The following is a 26,930-nucleotide window of genomic DNA, read 5'->3' on the forward strand; positions in this document are numbered from 1 at the left end:
GTTTCATATCCAGCGCGTGCGCTAAATATGCATGTGCGTGCATGTGCGTGTCTGTCTGTGTGTGTGTGTGTGTGTGTGTGTGTGTGTGTGTGTGTGTGTATTTTATTGGCCATACCTCTGGAGGTGTAATGCGGCGATGTTACGACCCAGCCAATGAAATGGGCGACGGCGCAGCGCATGCCGTGGCGTAAATCACCAGCAGAGCTCTGGCGTGATGGGACCCGGTGAAGGGAAGGTGATGGTGATGGCGGAGGTGGCTGTGGTTCGTGGCGGCGGCGGCGAAGGCATTGGCGGTGTTGTTGTTGGCTGCCAACGCCGCCGCCGGACGAAGCCGTTAGCATGATTTAGCTGGAGTAGCTCGGAGCCATTATACAGCAGCCGCCGCCACGGTAACAACAAAAAAAAGAACACTTTCTCTCTGTTTGCAATTACCACCAGTGCACCCGGGGTCCGCCCGGTTGGCTAACTGAATAACCGAGAGTGTGGATGGAACCTTCTTTTTTTTTTTTTCTTCTTCTGCTCGCTAATAACGCCGCAGAGCTCAACAGGGTGGATAAGCAGGGTCCCCGCTGCGTGGATGCAGAGGCAGAAGGTGTGCGCTCATAAGTCAGACGAAGGCCGCCGCATTAACAGAGGAAGAGGAGAGGTCACCGTTGCCGGTCTGGGGGTCATCCGCGAGGCCTTCCTCACTGTACCCAGTGAATACGTTTCAGAGCTGAGGTTAGGCTGTTCTCGTTCACTTACGAGCAAAACACCGCGACCACATCATTATCCTGAGCTCCACCATTTCCTTCAAAGCTACATTTCTCAACTTGAAAGCGCCTGCGCGCATGTGCGTGTGTGTGTGTGTGTGTGCGTGTGCGTGCGTGTACGTCTGGGTGTGTGTACGGCTGGGTGCGTGCGTGTGTGTGTGTGTCTGTCTCCTTGCGGGTATGTATGCCTGGGCCTCTGTGTGTGGTACTGCTGATGGTCGGAGAGGACATCTTGGACTGGTTTAATGGTGGAGCCCGACGGGTGGTTAAGTGATGGAGCAGAGTGTGAGACTGTGATCCGTTCTTAGCTGCGGTCTCACGGAGGTGGTCCGCTTCCTCCGCTCCCTAATGCACTCGTGTTACTCTCCCACGTTATTCATTCACCATTTGTCAGTCACCCACTCCGGCCCTCGCTCCCTTACCCTCTCCTCGTCGAGGGAGGAGTTTTGTTTTTCAGTATCCGAAACATTGCATTAGCAAAAGGGGTCATTTTTAACAGCGACGACTTGTGTCCGAACCAATGTGTTTTATAGAGAGTAATATGTGTTCCGAGACGTAATGCTTTACCTTATGTCTCCAACTATTTTTTGTGATATTGTGGACCTCCTGTGATGTACATCAGTGAGAGTATGAAGGCGGCGAAGATGAGAGCCGCAATTGAATTGAATGGGGGCGGAGGAGACGCAGAAGCAAATTAGGATATTTTCTGTTCCAATTCCAATCAATGGTTCTAGGAGATCTGCCCGCACTGCTTCCACTGTGCTGCCGAGTCTTTCAAACAGCTTGAGCCTAATTGATCAGGCAGTGTGGATGCGGCTTGTGTGTGTGTGCGTGCGTGCGTGCGTGTGTGTGTGTGTGTTTGTGTGTTTGTGCGTGTGCGTGTTTGTGTGTATACACCCACGTGCGTGTGTAAACCCGGCATTTGGATAGTGTGAGGCCTATCTCACAGAAGGGTTGCATCAGCAGCAACCCAACCTGCACACACGCACACACACACACACACACACACACACACACACACACACACACACACACACACACACACACACACTGCCCCCACCCGCCCAGCTCCGCACCCACCCCCGCCTGCCTCTGACTGGGCCCGCCTTATTCAGCGTAATTAAAGCCAGCCCATGTAATTGAAGTATCCCCCATTCTGTCATAGCAGTCTGGAAATTACACGGCATAATATGACTTTATAGGCCATCCTACAGAATTCAGTGTGGTTTATTTCAAAACCCCCATCCCCTTCCATCTCTCACTCTCTCTCCCCCGCTCTCTCTCTCCTGCTCTCTCCCTCTCTCTCTCTCTCTCTCTCTCTCTCTCTCTCTCTCTCTCTCTCTCTCTCTCTCTCTCTCTCTCTCTCTCTCTCTCTCTCCCCTCTCCCTCTCTCTCCCTCTCTCTGTGTCCAATTCTCTTCCAACCTCCCCTTCATATCCATTAGTTAAATGAACACCCTCCAATGTTCTGCTGCCAAGATGAACATGGTGTGGAGTGTCATCAGGCACAGAACAATGTGTGTGTGTGTGCATGAGCACACACGTGCACGAGCGCACATGCATCAAATCAATATGAATATATGTCTGCGATGAAGTGAGCAAGGCTGGGGTGAGAGAGAGAATGTGTGAGTGAAAGTGAGAGAGGGAGAGCGAGAGAGAGAGCGAGAGCGTGAGCTCTCATTAAAATAGATGGCAGTAATCAAAGCGTTGAGCAATTAGCGACGACCAAGAGGGCCCAAGCCATGCCCCCCCACCACCCACCGGCAGCCACGCGATACTGTGTCAGACATGTGGGTAAACACGGTGGCACCTCACCTCTTGTCTGCATGCGGACACACAGCGCAGGAGTTATGGTTTCCTGTTCCTGTGGTGCTTGGTGTGTGTGTGTGTGTTTTTTTTTATGTGTGTGTGTGTGTGTTGCTCTGATTAATCACTGTTAAAAATGGCCGCTCCCCCTCCTAGCCAGCAGCCTGAAGCGCGGCTGTGGTTGCTGGTTCATTGTTAATGGTTGTATTATCTGCTCTGGAGAAGTGACATTTAATCATAAAGCAGCCCTATGGCAACAGCCCCGGGCCAAACTTGAGTGCATGCAGTCCGATTTTAATGAATGCTTTCTCCTGGAATATGACATTTTCAATAATTTATAATAGTTAATATGAATTTGTTGAACAATTACGCACACCCGTGGCGATATCCGTTTCAGAGTGTTGACGACGATGGGGAATCTGTAATGCGCTATGCTGCGTTGGATGTGTTGAAAACCAAATCACTCAATGTGAGAAAAGGGGATAATTGTATCACAAATAAAACGGCGACATTCTGACGTAATAAAAATCTGTGATTTTTATTACGTCAGAATGTCGCCGTTTTATTGAAAAATCTGTGATTTTTATTGTGCTCAACATCGCCTGGCTGTGTAATTTCTGGTTTGCATTGCAGTCTGGCATTATTCATTATTCAGTCTTAATATGAATATGTATGATACGGTCTGTAATAGCATCTTTGGACATATATAATCGTGTTCCTTTTGGAGTTTGTTGGGTGTTTTATTTATGAGGCAGATGCTACTGTGAAGGGGTGTAGCAACCAATAACGTAATAACGGCCAATAACGTAATAACTGCCAATAAGGTAATAATTTCAATGTAATAAAGCCAATAACGTAATAACTGCCAATAAGGTAATAATTTCAATGTAATAAAGCCAATAACTTAATAACTGCCAATAACGTTATAATTTCAATGTAATAAAGCCAATAACGTAATAACTTGCCAATAATGTAATAAAGTTGTTGAGCCAATAATGTAATTATGTTTTTAATGTAATTTAATGTAATTACAGCTTTGCTGAATCAGATAATTACAGCTAATTACAGCTCCTTAATGCTGAACATCGACCTTTCAACATGCTGCAATGCACTTTATAATTGAAGCACTTTATGAAGCACTTTTTACCTTTTTTTAATGTGTTGAATGTTGTCGTTGCTTGATTGTGTAGTGTGTGTGTGTGTGTGTGTGTGTGTTTTTGTCGATTATGCAGTGTGTGTTTGTTTTTGTCTCTTTTTTAGCAACTGTGCTGCACCCCCTTAATGAATTTAAATGAATTATTGGCTGGTTATTACGTTATTGGCCTTGCATTAAAAAAATCCATTGAAAATTTAATAACTGAGCCAATAATGTAATAACTGAGGTATCACTTTATTTTATTTTCGTCAAAGTTCTGCATTGCAGTTTTCAGTATGGTATTGCAATTCACCACTGGAACGCTAGGGGCTGCGGGAATGAGACGTTAGCTGACCAATGACAGCCCCGACAGCATATGCATCAGACAAACATTCAGGTTATGATTATTGGTGAATAAAGCAGTATGATATGATAATATTGAATGGGGGGCTGCAGCCATATTTATGTATTATTACATTATCGGCTCAGTTATTAAATTTTCAGCCGAATCTGCAAGCGATCTAATGTCGCTCTGCAGATCAGGCTGGTCCCATAGCTGTTTTGGCCGATTCAAGAATCCCAGAGTAAAAGTAAAGCCTTGATGATACTGGGTAAAAAGCCCTCTCTATCGTCGCAAACCCTGTCGGAGACCCTCTCCGTAGCCCGACGTGTGCCTCCAAACAATGTTACTATCCGTCGAGGCTACTCAGAACGATGGAGACCGCAGGGCCGTCATTGGTCAGCTAACGTCTCATTCCTGCAGCCCCTAGCGTTCCAGTGGTGAATTGCAATACCGTGCTCAAAACTGAGAAAGTGTCTGCGTGGTCACCAAGTTGGATCCACAGAGTATTTATTGGCAAAAAGTTATGACTTTATTGGCTCAACAACTTTATTGGCAAGTTATTTTGTTATTGGCTTTATTACATTTCAATTATTACATTATTGGCAGTTATTACGTTATTGGCTGTTATTACGTTATTGGTTGCTACAAGGGGTTTGACTGTGTACAGGTATGACATTATGGAGATGTTATGATATCTACACACAAAACATTTTCACACTCTTGTTTCCTATATTGAGATCCCTGAAAACAATAATGGCCATTTCAACGTAAACAATGTCTAAATCGAACTTGATAATCCACCACGGTGCAATGACACTTGTTTCAAGCACATGGTGAAGTGGCTTAAACAGTGGCCGTGGACTCCAAACCATTCTGTGTAACGTGATGGCTGCACTGTGGGAGCTTTGTGTATTAGCTGGGCTGACACAGGCTTCTAGACAGAAGTATCACCGGGAGTTTCAACACATTAAAGCCTCTGGTGCTTTAGTCCCCATGGTGACTACCTATCACAGGGCGCTATCTCTGGCCTAGCTGGAGCTCATAGCCAGAAATGAGCAGAAAATGTCATATTCTTTTGTATTTCCTACACACAAAGAAATACACACAGACAGTCACACACACACACACACACACACACACACACACACACACACACACACACACACAGTGTGTACCAGGTCCTCTCTTGCCTGAGGGGTGCTGCGCCTTATCACCTGCTGCCACGGGGCAGCACTCATCCTCCACTGAGCTATGCAGTTATGTTATATTATGCTATGTTAGATTCTATTATGTTCTATTATATTGGTTATGTTATGGCAGATGGTGTAGGCAGCAAGGGCAGCCGTGACGAGAGAGAGAGGGAGGGAGTGTGAGGGAGAGAGAGGGGGGGAGAGAAAGAGCATCAGGGAGAGAGAAGTGCAGAGTGGGTCTGTATGGCTCACACCACTTCAAGGTGCAGCCTGTTTTACTCCACGGACAACCCATTATCAATTCACCTGCTCTCCTTCCTCAGCCTCCAGTAAAACCATGCCCATCTTCGGCGTGGAGAGAAGCTCCATTTTATTTGTTATAAGGGGAACATGTTAGGCTAATAGACCACCGAGTTAATCCATGTGACTGCGCATCACTCGGTTCAAAACGGTACCAGAGAGGGAAGAGGTAGAGAGAGGGAGAGTCTTCAACCTCCTCACACCCACACGTCTTCTGGCCGGTTTTAGAAAAGAGGGCTTGAGTCGGGAAGAGGGGTAAGACAAAAAAAAACGGGGGGGGCGGGGGGGGCGGAGGCTTGCCGCGTGATGACGAGGCGGTCCGGTTACTACTGACAACCGCTTAGCTGCTGCTGTGGAACTGCTGCTTGTGCATGTACATCACGGACGGCCTGTCAGGGTTGGCACGGCAACAGGCTGTCCATTTGGATGAGCTTCAAGTGAATAACTGCCACTTAACCTCCTAAAGTGCTTTGTTGGCTTTTCCTTCTGTGTGTGTGTGTGTGCGCGTGTGTGTGTGTGTGTGTGTGTGTGTGTGTGTGTTTTCTATTTTTTTTCGAGACAAATTGGCCTGTTTGTGACTGACACGTTTTTTTTGGGTGGCGGTGATTGTTGTTTTGTGATATTGTATTTAACGATGCCAGGTGCTTATGGTGCAGGTCATATGTATGCACAGGCTCTCCAACACTAGATTTGTAATTACACCTTCAATAACCATGCAGCAAAATGTCGGTTCTCCATGTTTCATATTGTTTTTCCACACGCCCAACAAAAATGACTGGACTTTTTGTTTTTGTCTATGCAGTGTTTTTTTTGTTGTTTTTTTTTGCATATGAGACTACAGCCTTTTTTTTTTTTTTTTGCAGTAAGTGCAAAAAAATATTTTTTGGGGGTGGTACATTTTAAGGCGCCATCTTCATTCATACTTTGCACGTGACGTCACAACGACTGGCTGGCGGGCAAGAACTCCAGCAACGAAACCTAGTAACCTAATCAGGACGTCGGCAGTTTTACCACACGAACGGTCCTTAGGTTCCTCTCAGTCCAAATACCGTCATGATGGAAAGATTAGTTCAATGGGAGCATTTGTGCCAGGCATACACATGGCAAACTGACAAATTAGACATTTATTTTTGTACGGAATCTCCCTGCTTCTGAAATGCGCGAACATCTCTGCCCAGCGCTCATCCCACTGTGCAGATTAAATCGTGCAGCATTCTGTAACAGTAACTGTGCGATCATCCCTGCCCTCACACATTGTGAAATCATATTCTGGATGCTTTCAATGTGTTTTTTAGTGAATGATCGGGCTATAATAAGACCACATTGGCTATGTAATTGCGGACAAAAGGGGACATTTCATAGTGGATGGTGGAATAGTAACATTCACCTTTGCTTTGATTATGAAGATATTCCTGTTTTTCACCTCACATACGACAGCGTTGTTAGTCCATCTGTAGGCTTTAAATTTTTATGCAGTATAAGGTGACGGATTCTCTATGAGATAAATGTAAATATCTCCAAACTCCAAGTCTGGTAGAGTCTTTGCCAGCTTCAAAGCAATGAATACATCAGCGGGTGCTGTGTATGGATCACAAGTTCCGAGTATGTTTATCTTCTCTTTGTATCTAATTTTAACATTTTGTGACATATGGTCTAAATAGTTGATTGATTGAAGTAGCGGAAAACTGCAAGGCTGCAATTCCCCTGGTTGGCCGTTGTTCGTCACCATTTTGCCAGCGTTTGTTGCCCTCCAGGTATCCAAGGTAGTCACGTGACCGCAAAGTATGAATTGGTGGAGACATCAGCTCTGACACATGAAGTCCCGTTGTGTCTCCTCACGACTCATGGCCGGCACAGTGTGCGTTCCTTCCCTGCCTGGCGTGGCCTCAGTCTCAGTCTCAGTCTCAGTCCCAGGCCTGAGCAGCGGAGGGGAGGACGGAGCGGGGCCACAGAGCAGCCTAACCGGCCCGCTCCTTGGCCCCCAGGTTAGGATCCCGTCGGCACTCCTCTGAGTGGGCCGATGACAGGCCCCTGGAACGGGCCGGCCCCCGCTTAGCGGAGCCGTTTGAAAACATGATTAACGGCGGTGGAACACAATAGGAATGTGATTCTCATCCGAGCACCGGGTACTGCAGGCTGGCCTGGGAAATCATCCAAACCCTAATTGCTGCAGCAGCCCCGGATTCAGTCTGGTGGAACTCACGCACGCACTCCCACATGCAAACATTTAGCGCCGTGCATGCGCATGTGCCCCAACATACGTATGTACACACACTAGCGCGCACATGCACACGCACACACAGGCACAGACAGACGCACGTGCACATACACACACACTCACACACACTCACACGCACACACAAACACATAAGACACATTATGGCTTTGGCCTGTACACAGTTGTAGTTATAGTTTACCACACGTGCATATGTTATATCATAAAGGAAACTAAAGTATATGGGCCGCAAGCATTAAAGGCCAACAATGAATCAGATTCACAGATTTGACAAAGGTATAAAAATCAATTTCACATTGCCATGGTTACTTCTTTTTCAAATATACTCCGTTTGTCCGCAATCCCAAATCCTGTTTTCATTTCACTTTTGTATCTTTTGTATATGTTCTTTTTTCATTCAACCATTTAAGGAAATTAGCTCGTATCGGTGGAATAGTTTTGTAAGTGGATTAAACGCCCTATATTTACATGAACATAACTCTTTCTTTTGATAAAAAGTGTCAGCCCATATGGAATTGATCTCATCTGCTCAATATTGTTAATGTTTACTGCCACGCTCATTTGCTTTATGCAATGAAAAGTAAGCCTCAGAGAGAAAAAAAATAAAGCCTACTTTATTATTCTTTTTTTTATTTGGACCGGGGAGAAATTCCAGAACTCGAGCGGACCGTATCGTCCACCGTACGACTCCACGACTTTCATTGCCCTGCGCTTGTGTATGGATTTACGGGCAATATAAAAACAAATTTACAACAAGCGCCGTTCCGAGCGAGCCTTCGCCACAGAACTAGAAAGCCCTTCTCTTCCCCTCGTCCTCCTCCTCCTCCTCCTCCTTTTAACTCCTCTTTGCGGCTTCGCCCGCCCATTTCATTAAGTAAAACACAGAAGCCCAGTCTGTCATCGCTGCCATCTCCACCACCCACACCCTCCTCCCACTCCTATCACATCCCTCCTCCTCCTCCTCCTCCTCTTCAGAGTATTTGTTTTGTCACCCTCTGCTTTTCCTTCCACGTCTCCATCTTGTATGTTATTTATATTTTCTTGCTCTTCTTCTCGTCTCCCTCACCGGTTTACTCCCCCCACCCCCCTCCACCTGCTATCCCCTTCTGTGTGGCCAGGCAGCCATGTAATTGTGGGCCGTGTGAGTGGGATGAGACCTGGACCACCCCCCCTCCTCCCCCTCCTCCTCCTCCTCCTCCTCCTCACTGTATCTCCCTACAGCCCCCCTCCCTCCCCGCGGCCCCCTCAGCCGTGTCTCCGTTGTGATTGGCCCGCTGGAGAGGGACCTGGGCTACACGTGTCGGCGGGGCCGGCGTGACCGCCTGGACCCTTTGTGATAAATGCGCGTCCCTTCTTCTTTTCTCTCCGTGCGTTTTCTCTTTTTCGTATTTTCAGCTGAAGTAGTGTTTGCTATTCTTCCTGTCGCCGGCCCCCTCCGCCTCGCTACCTCTGGATGCACCGCAAAAGGAAGGAGATAAGCTTCACTTTTTGTGGTTTGGTACGCACGCACTCAGGCAAGGACGGGTGGCACACACACACACACACTGACATAGACACATAGACACAGAGGTGTTGCTACACACACACACACACACACACCACAACACAGAAAAACCACATCTGTGCGGACACACACACACACATATGCACACACGTCTCCGGCAAACCACCCACACCTAGGATCAAATGCTCCCACTGCGCCTCCCGTTCTTCTCCAAAGCTCTTTGATAATGGCTGTGCTTGTGTTGTTAATGGGCCATTCCTGTGTTTTTCACATGGATGCCAGGGGGCAAGGTCCCTCACAGGAGAATTCCTGATGCTCCGTGAGCTGACCATATAGAGGAAAAAATAGACACAGTTTTCAGCAGATTTTCAAGGGTTTCCATCGTCGACTGTATATGTTTTTAATAACAAACATCACAATCCTATATATGGTGCTCAAAGATACACAGCAAAATCAAACATTGTCGATTGTGGGACTTATTATACCACAATCTACAGCCCTGAAACTTTTTTTTGCCGGATGTGAATTGTACAAATTCCATATCGGCTTACTTTTCCGAGAACTGTAGTATTACTGCTACGACAACTACTTGTTATACTGCTACAGCAGGTAAGCTTGACACTCAGCGGTGCCAGCACTGCTTTAGTTTTTTTTCCTTTTCAATGCCGGCCAAAGCTTTCAAAGTGAGAGTACAGTCACGTCGAAAATTGCTTTGAAAGCGGGATGCGCAGGAAAAGGTACGGCCATCGATAATTGGCTACTATTCTGAGACGACGGAGGCAAGGCTGCACAATGCCTTTTAACCTTTCCCTGACTCCAAAGGAGTGCATCTTCTGTATCTTTTTTCTGTGTTATTGGATTCGATTTTTGAATTCAACTTCAAAAGAAAGTGCTCTCCCTGTGCTATTTATAGCCATTCAGATCCATCGGTTCCGCCACCGACAAACATGAAGGCAGAGGAGGGAAGGAGGGGACACACACACACACACACACACACACACACACAGACACACACACACACACACACACACATGCAGGCTCTGTCTCAAAGCTCAGAAAGCCATACCGTTTATTATATGGTATAATTCGGGAGAGTATGAAGGACTTAAGGAGTTAAAATGGGACCTCCCTGCCCAGCCTGTCAACCTTTAGTTCTAATGCCCACTTAACGTTGAACCTTTTTTTTTTTTTATTATTACGCCTTAGTGTTGAAACAGACACAATGAGCACATTGTACTTGCAAACCTCGATCCCTTGTCAAACCTTTCAGAAGGATATATATGTTTTTTTCCGATTTGAAAACTCAACAAGCCCTTGAGACGAATGCCTTTCTATAGGTTCAAGGTCGGAGCAATCCATTTTTCTTTTATTTTGACAAAGTAAAAGAATCAGACAGGAATAGTTTCTTCATCTCTTTCTGAATGATTTCTGTTATGATAACAGCACATCCTTATATTCATAGTTATCTATAGTCCATGTTATCTAGCATGCAGCACACCTACCAAGGGAACGATGAGAAGTGCATCCCTCCATAATTCATGTGTAGTTCAGTGGTCATATATTGAATGCATCTGTGTTATTTATCTCTTTCTCACGGTGAGTATCACTGTGGTGTGAATGTTCTTCTCAGCATTAATGAGGAGCAAATGAGGAGGAGGCAAAACACGTGCACAGTCAGAATAATTAGAACCAAAGACCCATTAGGAGCGATCAGAAACTCTGCTCTTGAAGTTAGGCAGTTGTCAAGATGTATTTTCTTCATAATGGTCAATCTGGGAATCTCCGAGTCAAGTCAGAGAAAACGATTCCTGAACTAAAATATGCGAGGCAAGAGGCATAATCAGATATGTGTGTGTGTGTGTGTGACTGTATGTGTGTTTTGTTTCTGAAAGAATGTCACTAGGGACAGTTTTATTGTTTACCCCTAGCTGTTTGTGCCGACAGCACAGTGACAGGAAGCCAAATAAACACTGACCCAGGATTAGCTCCAGTCCACTGCTACTAACTCTCTTTCACTCGTCCGACTGCCCCACTGCTGCTGCAACCCCTCTGTCTTTATCCTCCTCGTCTCACCCCCGCAACCCCCCCCCCCCTCCACTCGGCCTGCCGCCACAGATTGTCTAAACACAAAGTGTCTTCTTTGTTGCCATGGAAACTGCTTTATTGTCATTTCATTGGCCTCTAATGCTAGTGCCTTTGGTTGAGTGCATCCGCCGGCACACAGCACAGCGTATTAGAACAAAATGCACTATTTGCAGCAACGTTGAACAGGACTCAGACACCATGGTTTCATGGCGCCTCACCCCTTTCACTCACTCTTTGATATTTGCTCTCCTCGCACTCTTCGGTAGCTCCTCTCCCTTCACTCTTATCGCCATGCTCCTTCGCCTCTGGTCAATTTGCCCAGAGGAAGTGGACTGCAGGTAACCGTGTAGAAAATACAAGCCTCACCCTATGGTCACATACCGTACGTTTAATGTGACCAAATCCATTTCCCATGGGTGTTTACAGTCGTCACTGTGCTTGTGTGGACCCCTGGAAAAAAAAAAAAACACTGTATATAAATACTGTAAGATGCAGCGGCCTCTGTGGGTTCCCTGTTCACACTGTTGATACCGGGAGGGTAACTCCTTCACACTTCACCTTTCTGTTGGGATTGAGATTAATACACACAAGAGTGCCACCTGCAACACTTGTTTTATGTTGGTTGTGGACTTCTTTACTGAGCTGATACATAATTAAGTAAAAGATTGTTTACAATATATGAGCCTGTCATATCCATATATTTGTGTACTCCGCCTATGATACGACCCGTGATATATTCCCGTGATAACGTCATGGGAATCATATCATTTCTCTCTCTCGTGCAATCTCACACTCGCTCTTTCTCTCGTGCTCTCGCCCTTTCTGTCGCTGGCCTCACCTCCTCCTCTTCCTCACGTGTATGTATTCGTTGTCAGCGCACACACACACACACATACACACACGCACACTCCCTCCCTCCTTCTCCAACCCCCCCGACCTCATATCTCCAGCAGGAGTGCGTTTCCCCTGCCAGATGCCCATAGATCTGCTGTTTTGCATCCAAATGCATCCTCTACTTCCCCCGCCCTCCCCCTCCCCCACACACACACACACTATCTCCTCCTTTCTTCCACTCCGCCTTGTGTTTCCGGAGCGTCCTTCCGGCCCTGATGGTATGCGCGGCACGTCCAGGTGGGCCTTTTGTCACAGGCGCACTACATTATTGAAACCAACTGGATCACTAATTCATGCCGGTGGATCGGCGTGCGCCGGGTAATGGGGGAGCGGGAGGGATTGTGGAAAACCCTTCGGGGAGCCAGGTGCTTGTTGCCTCTGAAGCAGAGGGGAGGAAGGGGTCTCTAATGTGGCGCAGATGATGCCTCGCCCCAGCCGATCGCTCACCTGTCACCTCTCCCTCCGCCCTGCTGGTCGTGCCTGTTCCCCTCCTCGCCCCCTCCTACTCTCCTCCCCTCCTCTCCTCCTAGCTCTCCTTCTCTCCTCCTCCTCCCCTCCTCCTCCTCCTAGCCCTCCTTCTCTCCTCCTCCACTTTTCCCTGCTTCCCTCCTCCTCCACTTTCTCCTCCTCCTCCTCTCTCCTTATCTCCTCCTGCTGCTCGCCCTCCTTCTCCTCACCCTGCTCCTCCTCCCCGCCCACCTTCCCTCCTCCTCCTCTCCTGCTCCGTGGCCTCCTTGTCCTCCTTAGTAAGAAAAAGAAGGTGCCGCACACTCCACACGAGTTCCAATAATAAGAATGTTTTAATAGGTGGTAACGTTTCGGCCTACAAAGGCCTTCATCAGATCACATACATTCAGACAAGAAATGCTCAGCCAGAGTCAGCTGATCACTTTCAAAAGACGGTCAGGTTGAGGACGTCATCAAGTAGATTGGACTAGGAGTAGATCTTACCATAGCTCATGGTCATTGAGATAAGAAACACACATTTTTTGTTTTTAGATATAAGGATTATAATTGTAGTTTATGATAACTAGAAATCGTAGATATACAGAAAATTATATTCCAGTTTCCGTTCTCAGAGAGAACATCATAAATAACATCTTTATCCAATCCAAAATATATTCACGTAAACATAGAGGAAACATCTCAAATCATAGTCAATATTTAAACCATGAGGTATACTCCTTGTCCTTCTTGCCATGCTGCTCCTCCTCCTCGCCCTCCCTCCTTATTCTCCTTCTCCTGCTCCTCCGCCTCATAATCTCCTCCTCCTGTCCCTCATAATCTGCTCCTCTTCTCCCTCCTTCTGTCCTCCTCGCCCTCCTACTCTTCCTCCTCCTCGTTCTTCTCCTCCTGCTCCTCACCTGCTTGTCCTTGCCTTCCTCCTCCTCCTCCTGCTCCTCGTCCTGCTCATGCTGCTACTCATCCTGCTCATCCTGCTCCTCCTGCTCCTCGCCCCCCTTTCCTCCTCTGCTCTGCTGTTATTTTCTGCTTCTCTATTCGTTTGCCATTGATGCGGATGCTAATTGGTGTTGCTGTGACCCTTGGGATCTGGTCACACTATAACAAGCTCCCTTGGGATACAGTCTGCCTCTCTTTCTCTCTCTCTCACTCTCTCTCTCTCTAACTCTCTCCCTCTAACTTCACCACCCACCTACCGCTGCTTTTCACCGCTAATCCTTTTCATCTACTCCCCGGCACTGCTGCCCTTCCCTGACCACTGCAGTCAATCGTCCGTTCATCCGATCATACGTGTTATTCATTAGCAGCAATGAGGCGGCTCCCACATGGGGAACGCGTACAGCCGGATAACTGACATCTGACATCTGAAACCTGTCGGAACTGCAGGGGTCAGAGAGGACCAATCCCACCACACATCTCTTCATCGTTATCCCTCTGAGCCATTTGTCCCCTCAGCTCCTCCCACAATAAATCAGCTCTACCACTTGGACGAGCATTCCGAATAACACCGCTGCGCTCCGAGCAGACGGCTCTCTGTAAAGGAGGTAGTGAGGCAGGATGAGAAACAGGTACAGCAGAGGGGAGGAGAAGGAGGAGAGAGACGCAGGGAGGGGAGAGCAAGCAAAGGAGGGAATAGAGAGAGCGGCGAGAGGAGAACAGCGATGAGAGGCCCAGGGGCCCCGTGTCCGAAAATAAAAATGAGTCTCAATACGGGGATCCGGCCCAGCGGCCTGGAGAGGATGGGCCGGCGGTGCACATCTTAACAGCCAGGGATCCTCTCTCCGCTCCGCGGAATATGGATGGCAATATCAAAACATGATGCGCCAATGCGAGTGCAACTCTTCCCTCAGCATTCCTTCCTTTCTCTCCCTCCTCGTATCCACCATCGGAGGCATGCCTTCGCAGACGAGTCACAAACCTCTGAAGGCGTGGTGTTTGTTTGACAGTGTCATGCGCAGGGTGCAGCGTTTGACATTGGTCGTACGTATTGTGTACGAGGCGATTCAACATGCTCAGGGTAAACTCTGTCGCGCTACATGCTCGTCAATCCATGTAAATGGGGGATAATATAATACGTGAATGTCTAATATGTTACTAAACCCAATGGTTGGACTGATAGAAAGGAAGAAAAAAGGGAAAAAGAGGGAGAGAGCGAGAGCACGGGAGAGAGAACGACATTAATTATTCATAGAGGAACCGTCAGCATAAAGATCAAGCGTGTTTTTCCTGAAGGTTAATGGGTCAAATATGTTGATCAAAACCTAGTTGTTGCACACACTCCACTCATTAGCACCATTTAAAGGGAATGATTTGATACAGATTCTCTGATCTTCCCCCTGGCCTTCTCTTGTGTGTATATGAGAGCGCACACACACGCACAAACACACACACACACACACACACACACACACACGCACGCTTAAAACACACACATGCACACATGCTTTCACACACACACCACACACACACACGCACACACACACTTAAAACACACTCACATAATCCCCACTCATAGAGTCCCGTGAGCCCTGGCCGAAAAGCAGATATTTTGCTTTGAACTAATCTCAATCGCTCACTACCACACACACACACACACACACACACACACACACACACACACACACACACAGTGAGGTGTACACTCCCCTGCAGGCCTCCTTTCATCACATCAGGTGTTTAATTATTAATGTGTGTAAGTGTTAAGAGGATGGCAGAGTATCTGAGCAGTCGTGACCCCTACGGCAGCACTGTTTAACCTTTAGAGCGGAACACCTACTGAACGAGCGTGCACGTGCGTGTAAGAGAGAGGGAGGGCCTGTATGCCAAATCACGAGTCTCTTTTAGCACATGCGAGGGTAGAGGTTATGCAAAGAGACACACTTTATGCATGCATACCTTTGTTGTGGTGTTTGTTTGAAGGATGTGTACACGATCCCTCTAGATCTAACTCTGTTTCTCTCTCTCTCTCTCTCTCTCTCTTCTCCACGCTTCTGCTGCAGGTGTGTGGAGATCATCGCCAAGGAGGGGAGGAGTCTCAAGGAGCTGTATCTCGTCTCCTGTAAAATCACAGACCACGGTACAGTCCAGCCCTGTTCTTTATTCGTCTCCCTTCCCTAGAGCAGCCTGTATGTAGAAACATGCATGTAATAGTATTATTATTATTATTATTATTTAGTTGTTTCGTAGGGGATACATGATATGAATCGGCATTGGGTGTGAATATTCAGATTCAATTGGTACTCTTGACCCCTCTAGATCTAACTGTTGTTAGTGTTCTCATGGTTGTGTACAGAACCAAGAATCAGCAGTGTTTTCTTGGTAGTCAGAATCTTCAGGGTGGTCTCCGATAATATTGATTTTGCATTAAGTTTTTTTCTTTTTATGAGATGTTGATGTTTTTAGGCTTTAGTGTATGTGGTGCGCAGCAGCAACATATTTAATTCAACAAACCTTTCAGCATACTTCGAGCGTAAGTCGAGCGTGTTTGCCGATAAAAAAAAAAATCCTCCTGATCTAATAGTCAACAAGTTCGGGTCAGATGTGAGTACAGGATTCAGCTGTCTCATCTTTAAAGCACATATCCTCTCTTGATGTGTGCAAGCAGAGGGATGGTATTGGGCAGGCAGAGGGACAGACAGACAGACAGCCAGCCTGACATCCTGTGTACCCTGTCGGCTGCCCTTTTGCGCTCTATTAACCTGTTTGCTCTGCTCTGAGTTTAACAGAGATTGAACCTTCACCCTGTGTCTCGCCAAACCAAGTCAAAGTAGTCGTGGTTGTTGTAAGCTGAAGTCCAATACTCTTTTGTACTGTATTTGCTTTTTTCAAGGCCGCAGTCTGTATCTGGCCTTTGTTATTACCCCTCCCGTTCTCTGCAGTGGTTGTGCTCCTTCTACCAAATGCAGGATTACCTAGGAAAATGACTCTGCAGAATGACTCTAAGGAGTACTCAGAATGTATTCGGTTCTATTCTTACACAGCAGACTGTGCTGTTCTGTGTGTGTTCCTTTTTCAGTGGTAAATATGCAATATGTTGCACAACTGTGTGTGTGTGTGTGTGGTGAGGGGGCAGTTTGTGTGTGTGTGTGTGTGTGTGTTTATGTGTGAGGGTGTGGGAACTGTGATTGATTGATGACCTTAAGATCACAACAGCACATTAGACCACAAATGTATGTTACCCCCAACAAGCTCTCTGTCTCGCTCGGTCTCTCTCTCGGTCTCTCTCTGTTCCTCTCTCTCTCTCTCTCTCTATCTCTGTGTGACCACTTTGACCAAGAAGAATTGCTAATATCTTCTTTCTTTGCTAATGACCTTTATGGGCATCTACTGTGTGTGTGTGTGTGTGTGTGTGTGTGTGTGTGTGTGTGTGTGTGTGTGTGTGTGTGTGTGTGTGTGTGTGTGTGTGTGTGTGTGTGTGTGTGTGTGTGTGTGTGTGTGTGTGTGTGTGTGTGTGTTCCGCTGTGATGGAGATGCATGCTGCTGCAGCAGCTCCTTGCCCTAACAGAATGATTTGTGAATTTCCTGTTTCTCTCTCTGATAAATTGAATAACAGAAATGAGATTTTACATCTGCCAAGCTGGCCGCTGGATTTTTTTCCGTCCATCTCGGTGGCTAATTATTTTTTATTAATGGCTTCGGTGAATGCATTCGAGATATCCACAAGCCTTTCACATGTGAGTGTTCTGTTTTCTATCCGGTTTGCCTGTGTGATGTAACCAGGAGCTTTTAGGACCAAAATACTGCCGGGAGAAACAGACAGACAGACCGGCAAACAGGATGAGAGACATTCGGAGAAGAGGCATTAGGGAGTTTGCTAAAATCTAATTTTACACAGGTGCCCGGGGTGTTGAGGCCATTCCATGGACAAAAAATAATTAGTAAGTAAAAGGCTGTGGCAAACTGATGAGCACAGCGTCATTCTGAAAGCGCTGATAGAGTGCTTCAACAAGGCCTCAGCAGAAGCCTCTTACTGTGCATTCACACCAAAAAATAAGCCAATTCTTGGCGCAACGTGAATGCATACAGAGACAATGCAAAGACGCAAATAGATGCGGAGCGAATGGCCCGAATGGTGCGGCGTGAATGACACGGTTCATGGTAAATTATAGTCGCGCAAATTCGGCTCATTTGCGTGTTCGCTTGAGTTTAAATATTGGAGCTTTGGTGCAAGTTTTGCTTGATGCCGAATCAACCACGCGAGAAGAGTCTGCGACCTTGCACGAGTGACGCGAGTAGAATATTCTCTGTGCTTTTGGTGAGAACGCACCGTTAATGTCATGTTACATTGGACCACCACCACACAAACACCCCTGGCACTGTGCATCGACGGGAGGACCGCTTCCACGGAACATCGTCGACTATGCTGTCATGTCTCCAGTTATTATCGTGTGTTAAAGTATGTTTTAGGTGTAATTTGCTTAGTTTGGCCTGACCGAGCAAGCAGTGAAGACCATACCACAGTTCTGTATGTGATCACTTCTAGTGTATCGCTCACACTCTCACACACAAACACATATTGTAACACTTTCAACAGCCTATTATATTTCTGATGACATTAAGCTGTTTATATTTTATATCCATAAAAGTAAATATATATAGCTGAATAGCTAAATGAATACAAAAAAAACAACAATAAACACAATGACTTAATAGCAACAAATAAATACATAACATGGGGATTAGCTGAACCTATCTGGGAATGTGGGGAGATGTTTGTTTTTTCCCCCAAGTTTTCCACACACACACACACACACACACACACACACACACACACACACACACACACACACACACACATTTGTTTCCTTCCAAATGTAATTGAAAACTATACACATGCCACGGTTGTTCCCTTGGCCCAGCGACATGTCGCACAACGTGAGGCGTCTCTCTGCTCCGTATTGTCCTCCATGTTTCCTGATTCTCCATCTCGACTGGGTGGATATTGAGGTGAAAGGCCACCCTGGTAACAGATATTGTGTTTGTGATTGGGAGGTCGCAGTACATGAAGTTATTATGGGTCTTGTGTTTTCTTGTGTTTTGCTTCATTTTGTAGCAGTTTTTTTTCTGTCTAGTGTTATTTATTTTATTTGCCTATTTATTTATCTATTTTCTTTTGCTTAGGAATGCAACATTTTTGTGTACATACATATATTTTAAAGAGCCACGATGGCTTTGCATCCATCTTCATTTCCTTTAGGTATGAAGCGTTTCCCTTAAATTGGGTACATTAGCCCTGCCTGGAATTTACAAATAACTCATTCAAACAAATAATAGTCAAATAATACAGTAATTGTATTTCCCTAAAGAGAACCATTACACATATATTTGCACCTGGTTGAAACGTTGGAAACTCTCGATCTAGGTATTTAAAAAAAAAATGTTTTTTCTCTCCCATTTGTATTGTTTATTATAGTGAGATGGAGAGGAAGGTATGGGAGATAGAGGGGAGGACATGCAGTAAATGACCATAGGCAGGATTCGAACCCGGGTCGCTGCGTTCAGGACTGTGCCTATATGGTACCCGGTGAACCACTCGAACCACCTCGATCTGGGTTTTATCAAGAACCGACTGTTTTGTGACGATATTTTTCCAATCTGCACATAGACACCAATGGCTGTTCCTGCTTTGTTCAGTATTGACGGTTTCAGATGCTGCCAAATTAAATTGTACCAGTGGTTCGACAAAAAGTGAAGCCTCATCGAAAAGTTGAACAGGAAGACGGACACACTTTCTTTCCCCGTGTGTTAAACAGCAACAAAATCGGTCTAAACAAATGGTTTGAGCTAGTGTATAAAGTACATCTGTCTGCAACGCCCATATCTTTGTTCAATTTAGATTAAGGGACGCGCAAAGTTTCGGCGTGCACCTTTTACCGATCACTCTTTGTGAGGCGTCAATTAGTTCCAGCGAATGAGAAGAGCCGGTGCTCCGTCTGTGTGGCCTGCAGCCCCGTTGTCCCGGCGCCTCGGCAGAATGAAAGCGGCTCTGAGCAGGACTCTGAAAGACGAGCCCGATGAGAAAGAGCGGGGGGCCTCTCTCCCAGTGCTAATCAGATCCGGGGCCTTCACAGTGGAGTGACACGTACACAACCGGCCCTTCAGACCGTAGGCTCCCTACACACCTGGATGGACAGGGTTCCCCTCCTCTCTTTCTCATCTTCTTATGTTTTGTGTGTGTGTGTGTGTGTGTGTGTGTGTGTGTGTGTGTGTGTGTGTGTGTGTGTGTGTGTGTGTGTGTGTGTGTGTGTGTGTGTGTGTGTGTGTGTGTGTGTGTGTGTGTGTGTGTGTGTGTGTGTGTGACTTTTGTTAAATGTTGTTATCTGCACTTGTGCTCCCAAGTAGGCATGTGTATCTCCGTGCGCTTATCTTGTCCCGGGCAGCCCACCTGCTACATGCAGAGGCTCAAAAGAGAAGCACCAGACCACATATGCTAATGCAACCTCTTTCATTCCCCCTCTCACTCAGTCCCTTCCTCCCGTGTACTTATGTGTGAATACAAGATACTGGCTGTCGTGCTGGTGAGTGGGTTGCTATGTTTGTGTCATGATGTGTGTGTGTGTGTGTGTGGACAGTGAACAGGTGACCTTGAGCTGAGCTATTGAAAGAGAACGATGACAACAAGGTCCTTGTCCCACAGAGCTGGGCTGGTGTTATCGACCATTTTGTTTTCCAAAGGAGCCAATGGTTATGAGTTAGTTGCTTTGTGTTACTTCATTATTGTTCCTCTTTCTGTGTGTGTGTGTGTGTGTGTGTGTGTGTCTGTGCCTGAATGCTTCTGCTCACAAATGTGCTCATACACAGCACCATGCATAATCTATGTAGCATATTTTTTCATTGTTAATATTCCCACACCCCTTTCAGTTCCTTCCCCGACCCCCCCTCCCTGTTTTTCCCCCTTTTTCCTTCCTTAATCACTCAAAGTCCATCTCGCCTCCTTCCCAGATGACGACCTTTCCTGCTTTCTTTTCCACTCTCATCCGCGGCTCCATCCGTCTTTCAGAGCCACCTTTCATCTCGGGTGGCTTACCCTAAACGTGTTGAACGTTGATAGATGGAGATCCATCGCTCCTCTCTTTGAGCGGAGCCACAAAGGTCTGAGTGTGTGGACGCCTTTGCACATGTGGAGAGGTGTGTGTTTGTGTGTGTGTGTGTGTGTGTGTGTGTGTGTGTGTGTGTGTGTGTGTGTGTGTGTGTGTGTAATCGGGGAAAAACAGAACGTGACTGTTGCAAGTGAAAACATAGTAGACCATTTTCACAGCTGTAATAGCAGAAGGACAGCAGGAACAAGGTCAAAGTTGTATAAATGATTTTCGGTTTCAAATAAGTGCATGAAGTTGTTGGGGATCTTGATCCTTTATATTTATTTTATCTCATTGATATACATGTGGGGTTTAATTTAGCGGCTTATCATTTTGTAGTTTGTGTAATGTTTTTTTTCACAAGGAAGTCATGGATTTTTCGGTGGTCATTTAATTTGCAGCCGAGTGTTTGGATAGCGTTATAGGTGCTTATTAACATCTTTAATATCAGCATATTACTCATGCCCATTGGTCAACCAATGTGCATTAAAAGAGCTAAACGTGGGAGACATGAAGGCCCACAAATTATGTTTGCTGAGGTTCAGATGGGACCATAACAAACCACTTCCTGCCATTTACAAGTGAGACCTCATGGCCTTTCATTTGTTTCTCGGGAAATATTTTGTGAAAGTAAATTAATTACAGACTTTGCTTATCCCTGTTCAAACGCGTCCAAACAACTTCTCTGCCCGGAAAGTTTACCGCATTTTTTATTCCAGCTCACACTGGTGTGAGCTCCGAACACGGTTAGGCATCTCACTGGGTCTGGTCCCTGCAGATTACCAGATGGACTTGTGCGCTGCCATGACCACAACACAGTAACCTGCCAGAACGTTCACGGGTGCGACTGTGTGTGGGAAAGAGGCTTATGTGTTTCTCTGCCCTCTTTCATACACGTCTTTTGTGGAGGGCTCAAATGTATGTTCTCATGCCCCAGTTAATGCGTTCTCACTGATGACCCCCGTTCTTTAGAGGTGTCGATGAAAGGCTGTCGCTACCGATAATAATGAGGCAATAGCAATGCAGAAAAAAAAGACGTTATGGTTAAATGACATTATGGTGAAATGAGCACCTGAAACCGTATCTTTTCTGTATGACTTTGGTCCGTTTAGTGGTGTGGTTGTGTGGGAGCATCCCTTCATTAAAGGCCTGCATGGGGAGGTTCCAAGGCCATGATGGTCTGCACTGGTGAGCCTTTTTAGATTGCCTAATGGAACTTTGCTCCCCTTTCCATTAGCTTGCCACTATAAATCCAGCGTGCAATCACATAATACTAGGCACATATTGATAGGGGGAAATGTTTGACGTTAACCCCACTATAAATCCAGCGTGCAATCACATAATACTAGGCACATATTGATAGGGGGAAATGTTTGACGTTAACCCGACACGATGGCACGGCGGAAAGTGTAAAAGGGCCTCGCCACACCGTCTTGATGTATTATACACTCGTTTTCTCTCTCTCTCTTGCTCTCTCTACTCCTTTAATCTCACTCTCTCGCTCTTTCTCTCTTGCACGTTCTCACTTGCTCGCCCCCCATCTATCTCTCCCGCTGGCTCTCTCTCTCTCTCTCTCTCTTTATTTCTGTCTCTCCCTCCCTCTCGCTCTTCCTTACTGTTTATCCCTTCAGTATATTTATATCTTTTCCCTGTCTTCATCCGCCTCTCTTTGTTATTGTTTGTTTGTGTGTGTATAACAGTTTCTGTGTGTGTGTGTGTGTGTGTGTGTGTGTGTGTGTGTGTGTGTGTATGTGTGTGTATATATTAGCGTTCCGTCTTGTTTGCTGAGTGCTGGAGCTCCGTGGTGTAAGTGCTGTGGAGCATAATGTGATGTAAACTTAGATAGTGTAATAGCTTGTTTGGTTCTCTTTGTCCGCTGTTCAGTAAGTAAATAATGAAAGTCCAAAAGCACCAGATTAAAATGCTAAGAGCAAAATGGCAGATTTACAAACGTTGCCGGGGGAAGCAAGTCAATCGCATTGGTGTGTGTGTGTGTGTTATTTTGTTTGCGCATGTGCATAGACAAAAGCTCTTTAGATGTTATTTTTCTTCCAAAAAAAGACTTGAATGTGAACATTGCTCTATTCACATGGGCGCATATTCGCATCATTTTTTTCGCGTTACTTTAGCTCATCTCTGGTAACTGCTAGAAGCCGCTATGTCTCAGCACTGTATCCACTGAACCATTGATTAATCAAGCAGATATTCCAAAACGATCAATTGAGAACCCTCTTTGGCAATCTAATTGCCTGCTAATGACACCGGCCACTTCAAGTCGTTTGTCGTTGATAGGGTTGTTGTCATCACCACCACCACAACCACCATCATCATTATTTATTTATTCATGTTTATTCTCTCTTTAACGTCACTCACGTCATTAAAGCCAGAGTTGATGAGTGAATTAGCACAGTGTTGTGCACGCCGCTCCCACTGTGAATCTGGTTTAGCTTAAGGAACCAGAGTCTGGCCCACGCCATGACCCCTGCCGCAGAGGGAGCAATGTTCCGTACAAACAGCAGCTACAGGGGACACATGCCGAGGCCATGTTCTCTCCTTGAGGGGAATCCAGAAAGGGGGGAGAGAGGGAGAGACGGAGAGGGGCAGAGACGAGGGAGAGAGAACGGCATATGTTGCAGTGCGCCAGTGGACATGACGAGGTTAAGAGCTCATAAAGCGGGTTATTATCTCTGCAAATCAATGAGAGTGGCTGAGCCGCGGGGGAAAGATAGCATCCTGCATTACACCTTACCCCGGTCTGGATACCCGCTCTGCTGCTGCTGCTCCCACGCACACCGGGGTCCTGGGGATCTGTTCCGCACGCGCTCATGGTGACCCACATAGTTAATGTTATGGTGCATCGAATACAATAAGGCTACCATCCAAAGTGAATCACGCCAGTGGCGGATCGCTTTTGCAGGTGTAAAAGGATTCTTTGTTGCATATAAAAACAATTGGCTGGCCGGTAGATTTTACCTCTTAGATTTGACAGGTAAAAAGCACAAAAGTAACATTTTCCGACCCTGGTGTTAGCCATGCCATTTTGAAGTGGCCATGTTTCCCGTTGAATGTATTTTATTTTTACAAGCACATTTCTTTAGTTTCAATTATTTCTAAAAAAAACGGTCAATAACGTACACCGATCAGAGACGCTAGAGTTAACCGCTACAGCTTCTTTGACCGAGGATAAACACGCACGTGGGTCGTTCTTTAAACAACAGAAGACCGCGCGGTGAGAGAGAAACCATATCAGAACCGTGTCTGGCATAGCATAAAGAAGGGGGGGGGGGGGGGGGGGGAAGATTCAGCTTAAGAGTGAGTCCTGAGGAACCTCTGGAACGGTTGTGGTCTGGAGCGTGGCCAAACTTCCTGCCTCCCCTATTGTACGCTCCAAACTTTCATCCACTGTTCTGGGTGAGGGATCATGCGGTTGATTAGGAAAGTGTGACCAGAATGGGGTTTTAGGTTGAGCGTCTGGCCTGGATCCTCCATGCAAAGGGAAAAGAGGCATTAAACCAGATGACTGCTGTTCGACTATATATGCAGCGGACGACGCTTCGACAGAATTACAATCTCCACACAGTCTGTCGGGTCGAGTGTATTTCAGTCTACAAGTCTCCATTTCCATTTCCGTGAAAGAGCCAATGGTGCTTTTTGCAGATTGCGGCGCAGCGCACAGGGGCTGAAATTGAATTAGTTTCCATATATTGTCCCATCCTCCTCTTTCCCTAGCTAAGCCCTGTGGTCTATCCACTGTTTGCCTTATGAAGGGGAAAAGCGATGGGCTTAAGCTGAGAGGGCCAGGGCTTTACGCTGTCTTTCCGTTTGCCACACACATTTGTGCGACGCTATGCTGCTGCTCCAGACACACAGAGGCCCACAAAGACACGCACACACGCACACGCACACACGCACACACACACACACACACACACACACACACACACACACGCAGATGCATGTACACACACACACACACACACACACACACACACACACACACACACAGATGCAGATGCACGTACACACACACACACACACACACGCAGATGCACATACACACACACACACACACACACACACACGCAGAGACAGACGGAACCCAAGTCCACAGACACTGGCGTGTACTAGGACAGAAATGAGTATATGAATGAGCACATTCATCCGCACACACTGTGGGTATGCTGTGCAGCTTACCGACGCTCATATCTGCTGTCACTCATGCTATCATGTTTCAGCGTTCAGATATTTAACTTCTGGAAAAGATGACTGAGTCGCTACCATTTAGGGCCAAGGCTTGTGAAAAGGAAGGCCAAGGAGATTAATGTTTATGGGTGTGCGTGCGTGTTTGTGCGTGCGTGCTTGGGACAGAGGGAGAGGGCAGGATTAAATGTCATGTAAGAATATGTTTGTTTCTGGGACCATACCAAAGCTCTGGTCAGCCTATTATAGCAATAGCTTAAATGATCATAGAGCCCATATGTGTTTAGGAAAATTCCATATAAATTCTCAATACAGGCTCTCTCTCTCTATCTCTCTCTCTCTCATCCTACCCTTGCCTTAAACTTATAATAGCAGCATATTCTCAGTGTGTCTCAGAGGCTCCGTAATGTCGAGCTGTGTGTGTGTGTGTGTGTGTGTGTGTGTGTGTGTGTGTGTGTGTGTGTGTGTGTTTGTGTTTGCGTTTGCCTGCCTGTGATGCGCCTGTTATGCTGGCTATGAGGTTTTTGTTTATACAAGAGCCATTGTGTTTTCCCATTTGGTGTGCTGTAAGGTCCAAAGGTGTGTGTTTGTGTGTGTGTGTTTGTGTATGACAAGCATTTCTCTTGAGGCTGCAACATAAGCACAGTACTATTGCTTCTGAAACGGCTATATAGCCGGTGGACAGGTGTAAAATCTCTTGCTATTGCAATAATGATTAGACCTTCTGCTTTCTATTTCTGTAATGCATTTTTTCCTCTCCCTCCAGTGTACATTTTTCACTCCCTCTCTCTTCATGACGTCCTATTGCTCTCCCCCTCTTTCTCTAACTCTCTCCATGGTATCCTACTGCGCTCTAGTTTTCTCTCTCTTGCTCTGGCTCTGGTTCTCTCTCTCTCTTGCTCTCTCTCTCTCTCTCTCTCTGGCCTTTAACTGATCACTCTGTTTTTTCTTCTCTCTACCTATCATTCCTGTGAAGCGCCTCTCCTCTCGGGTGTGAATGGAGTGCTGTGGGTGGTGGGAGTGTGGGCATGCGCTGATGGGGTGAGGGCTGAGGAAGGTGTCTAATAGAGGAAACACTCCCCACTGGGAGCTCCATGTTCTCTGTGAACACCAGCATGTTCTGACACTGACAAGGTGCAGAGGAAGACCCCTTTGGGAAATTATTCCCCCAATGTTACCCCCATTTTTACTTCCTTTCATACTTAGTGTATTGGGTTGGTCTCTCTCTCTCTCTCTCTCTCTCTCTCTCTCTCTCTCTCTCCCCCCCCCTGACATCTGTGTTATGATTGTTTATGGAGACCTCCAGCATGTTCGCATAAAGCCCATGTCTTTTGTGGATGTTTGAACAAGTGTTTGAGTAGAAAAGCAGTCTCCTCATGTCTGTGTCCATGCCACAATTATGTAGAAATGTGATTATGGACCTGAATATACAATGCAGTCTGGGAAAAGCCTCCAAATTGTTTCGGACAAAATCCTCCAAATTCTCTCTGGACATTGGATACTTTAAACTTGTGCCATCAAATGATGTCATTCCCATAACAAATATCTGGATTTCACAGTAATTTGTCTAGACGTGTCACTTCATCCGTCTAAACGGTGTGGAATTATGTTTTGTTTTTACAATTACAAGCGCTTGCACTAACAGGCTTGGCCCCTGCATGCACTCGATACAGACTGAGATGGGGAGCCCCGTTGAAAGTGTCGACACAGGTCTTTGTGTTGTGCAAATTTATAGGTGGAGGAGTCACACTGCATCATGGGAATGAGGTGCTTTACATTGTTACACCTTTTCTACAATGACATTCCTTCAATCCTGAACATGCACAGAAAATACAATGAGGAACTTCAGGAAGAAGAAGACACAAATACGCTTTATTCTTGAAATGGGAAAAGTATTATGCATTATTGATAATAGTTCTCACAGGACCAGGCTAAATTGGGGAATC

At 46.3% G+C, this 26,930-nt stretch overlaps 1 protein-coding gene across 1 annotated transcript in view; it reads left to right on the forward strand.

Annotated features, from left to right (window-relative positions):
• fbxl17 (F-box and leucine-rich repeat protein 17) overlaps nt 1–26,930 on the forward strand; it is a 173,992-nt gene that overhangs the window by 115,926 nt on the left and 31,136 nt on the right. The window contains exon 9 of the mRNA XM_084468336.1: nt 15,706–15,782. Within this exon, the coding sequence (XP_084324462.1) occupies nt 15,706–15,782 (77 nt within the window). The remainder of the gene's footprint in view (nt 1–15,705; nt 15,783–26,930) is intronic.

The sequence above is a fragment of the Micromesistius poutassou genome (assembly GCF_964030765.1).
Source record: "Micromesistius poutassou genome assembly, chromosome: 5".
Classification (NCBI taxonomy): Eukaryota; Metazoa; Chordata; class Actinopteri; order Gadiformes; family Gadidae; genus Micromesistius; species Micromesistius poutassou.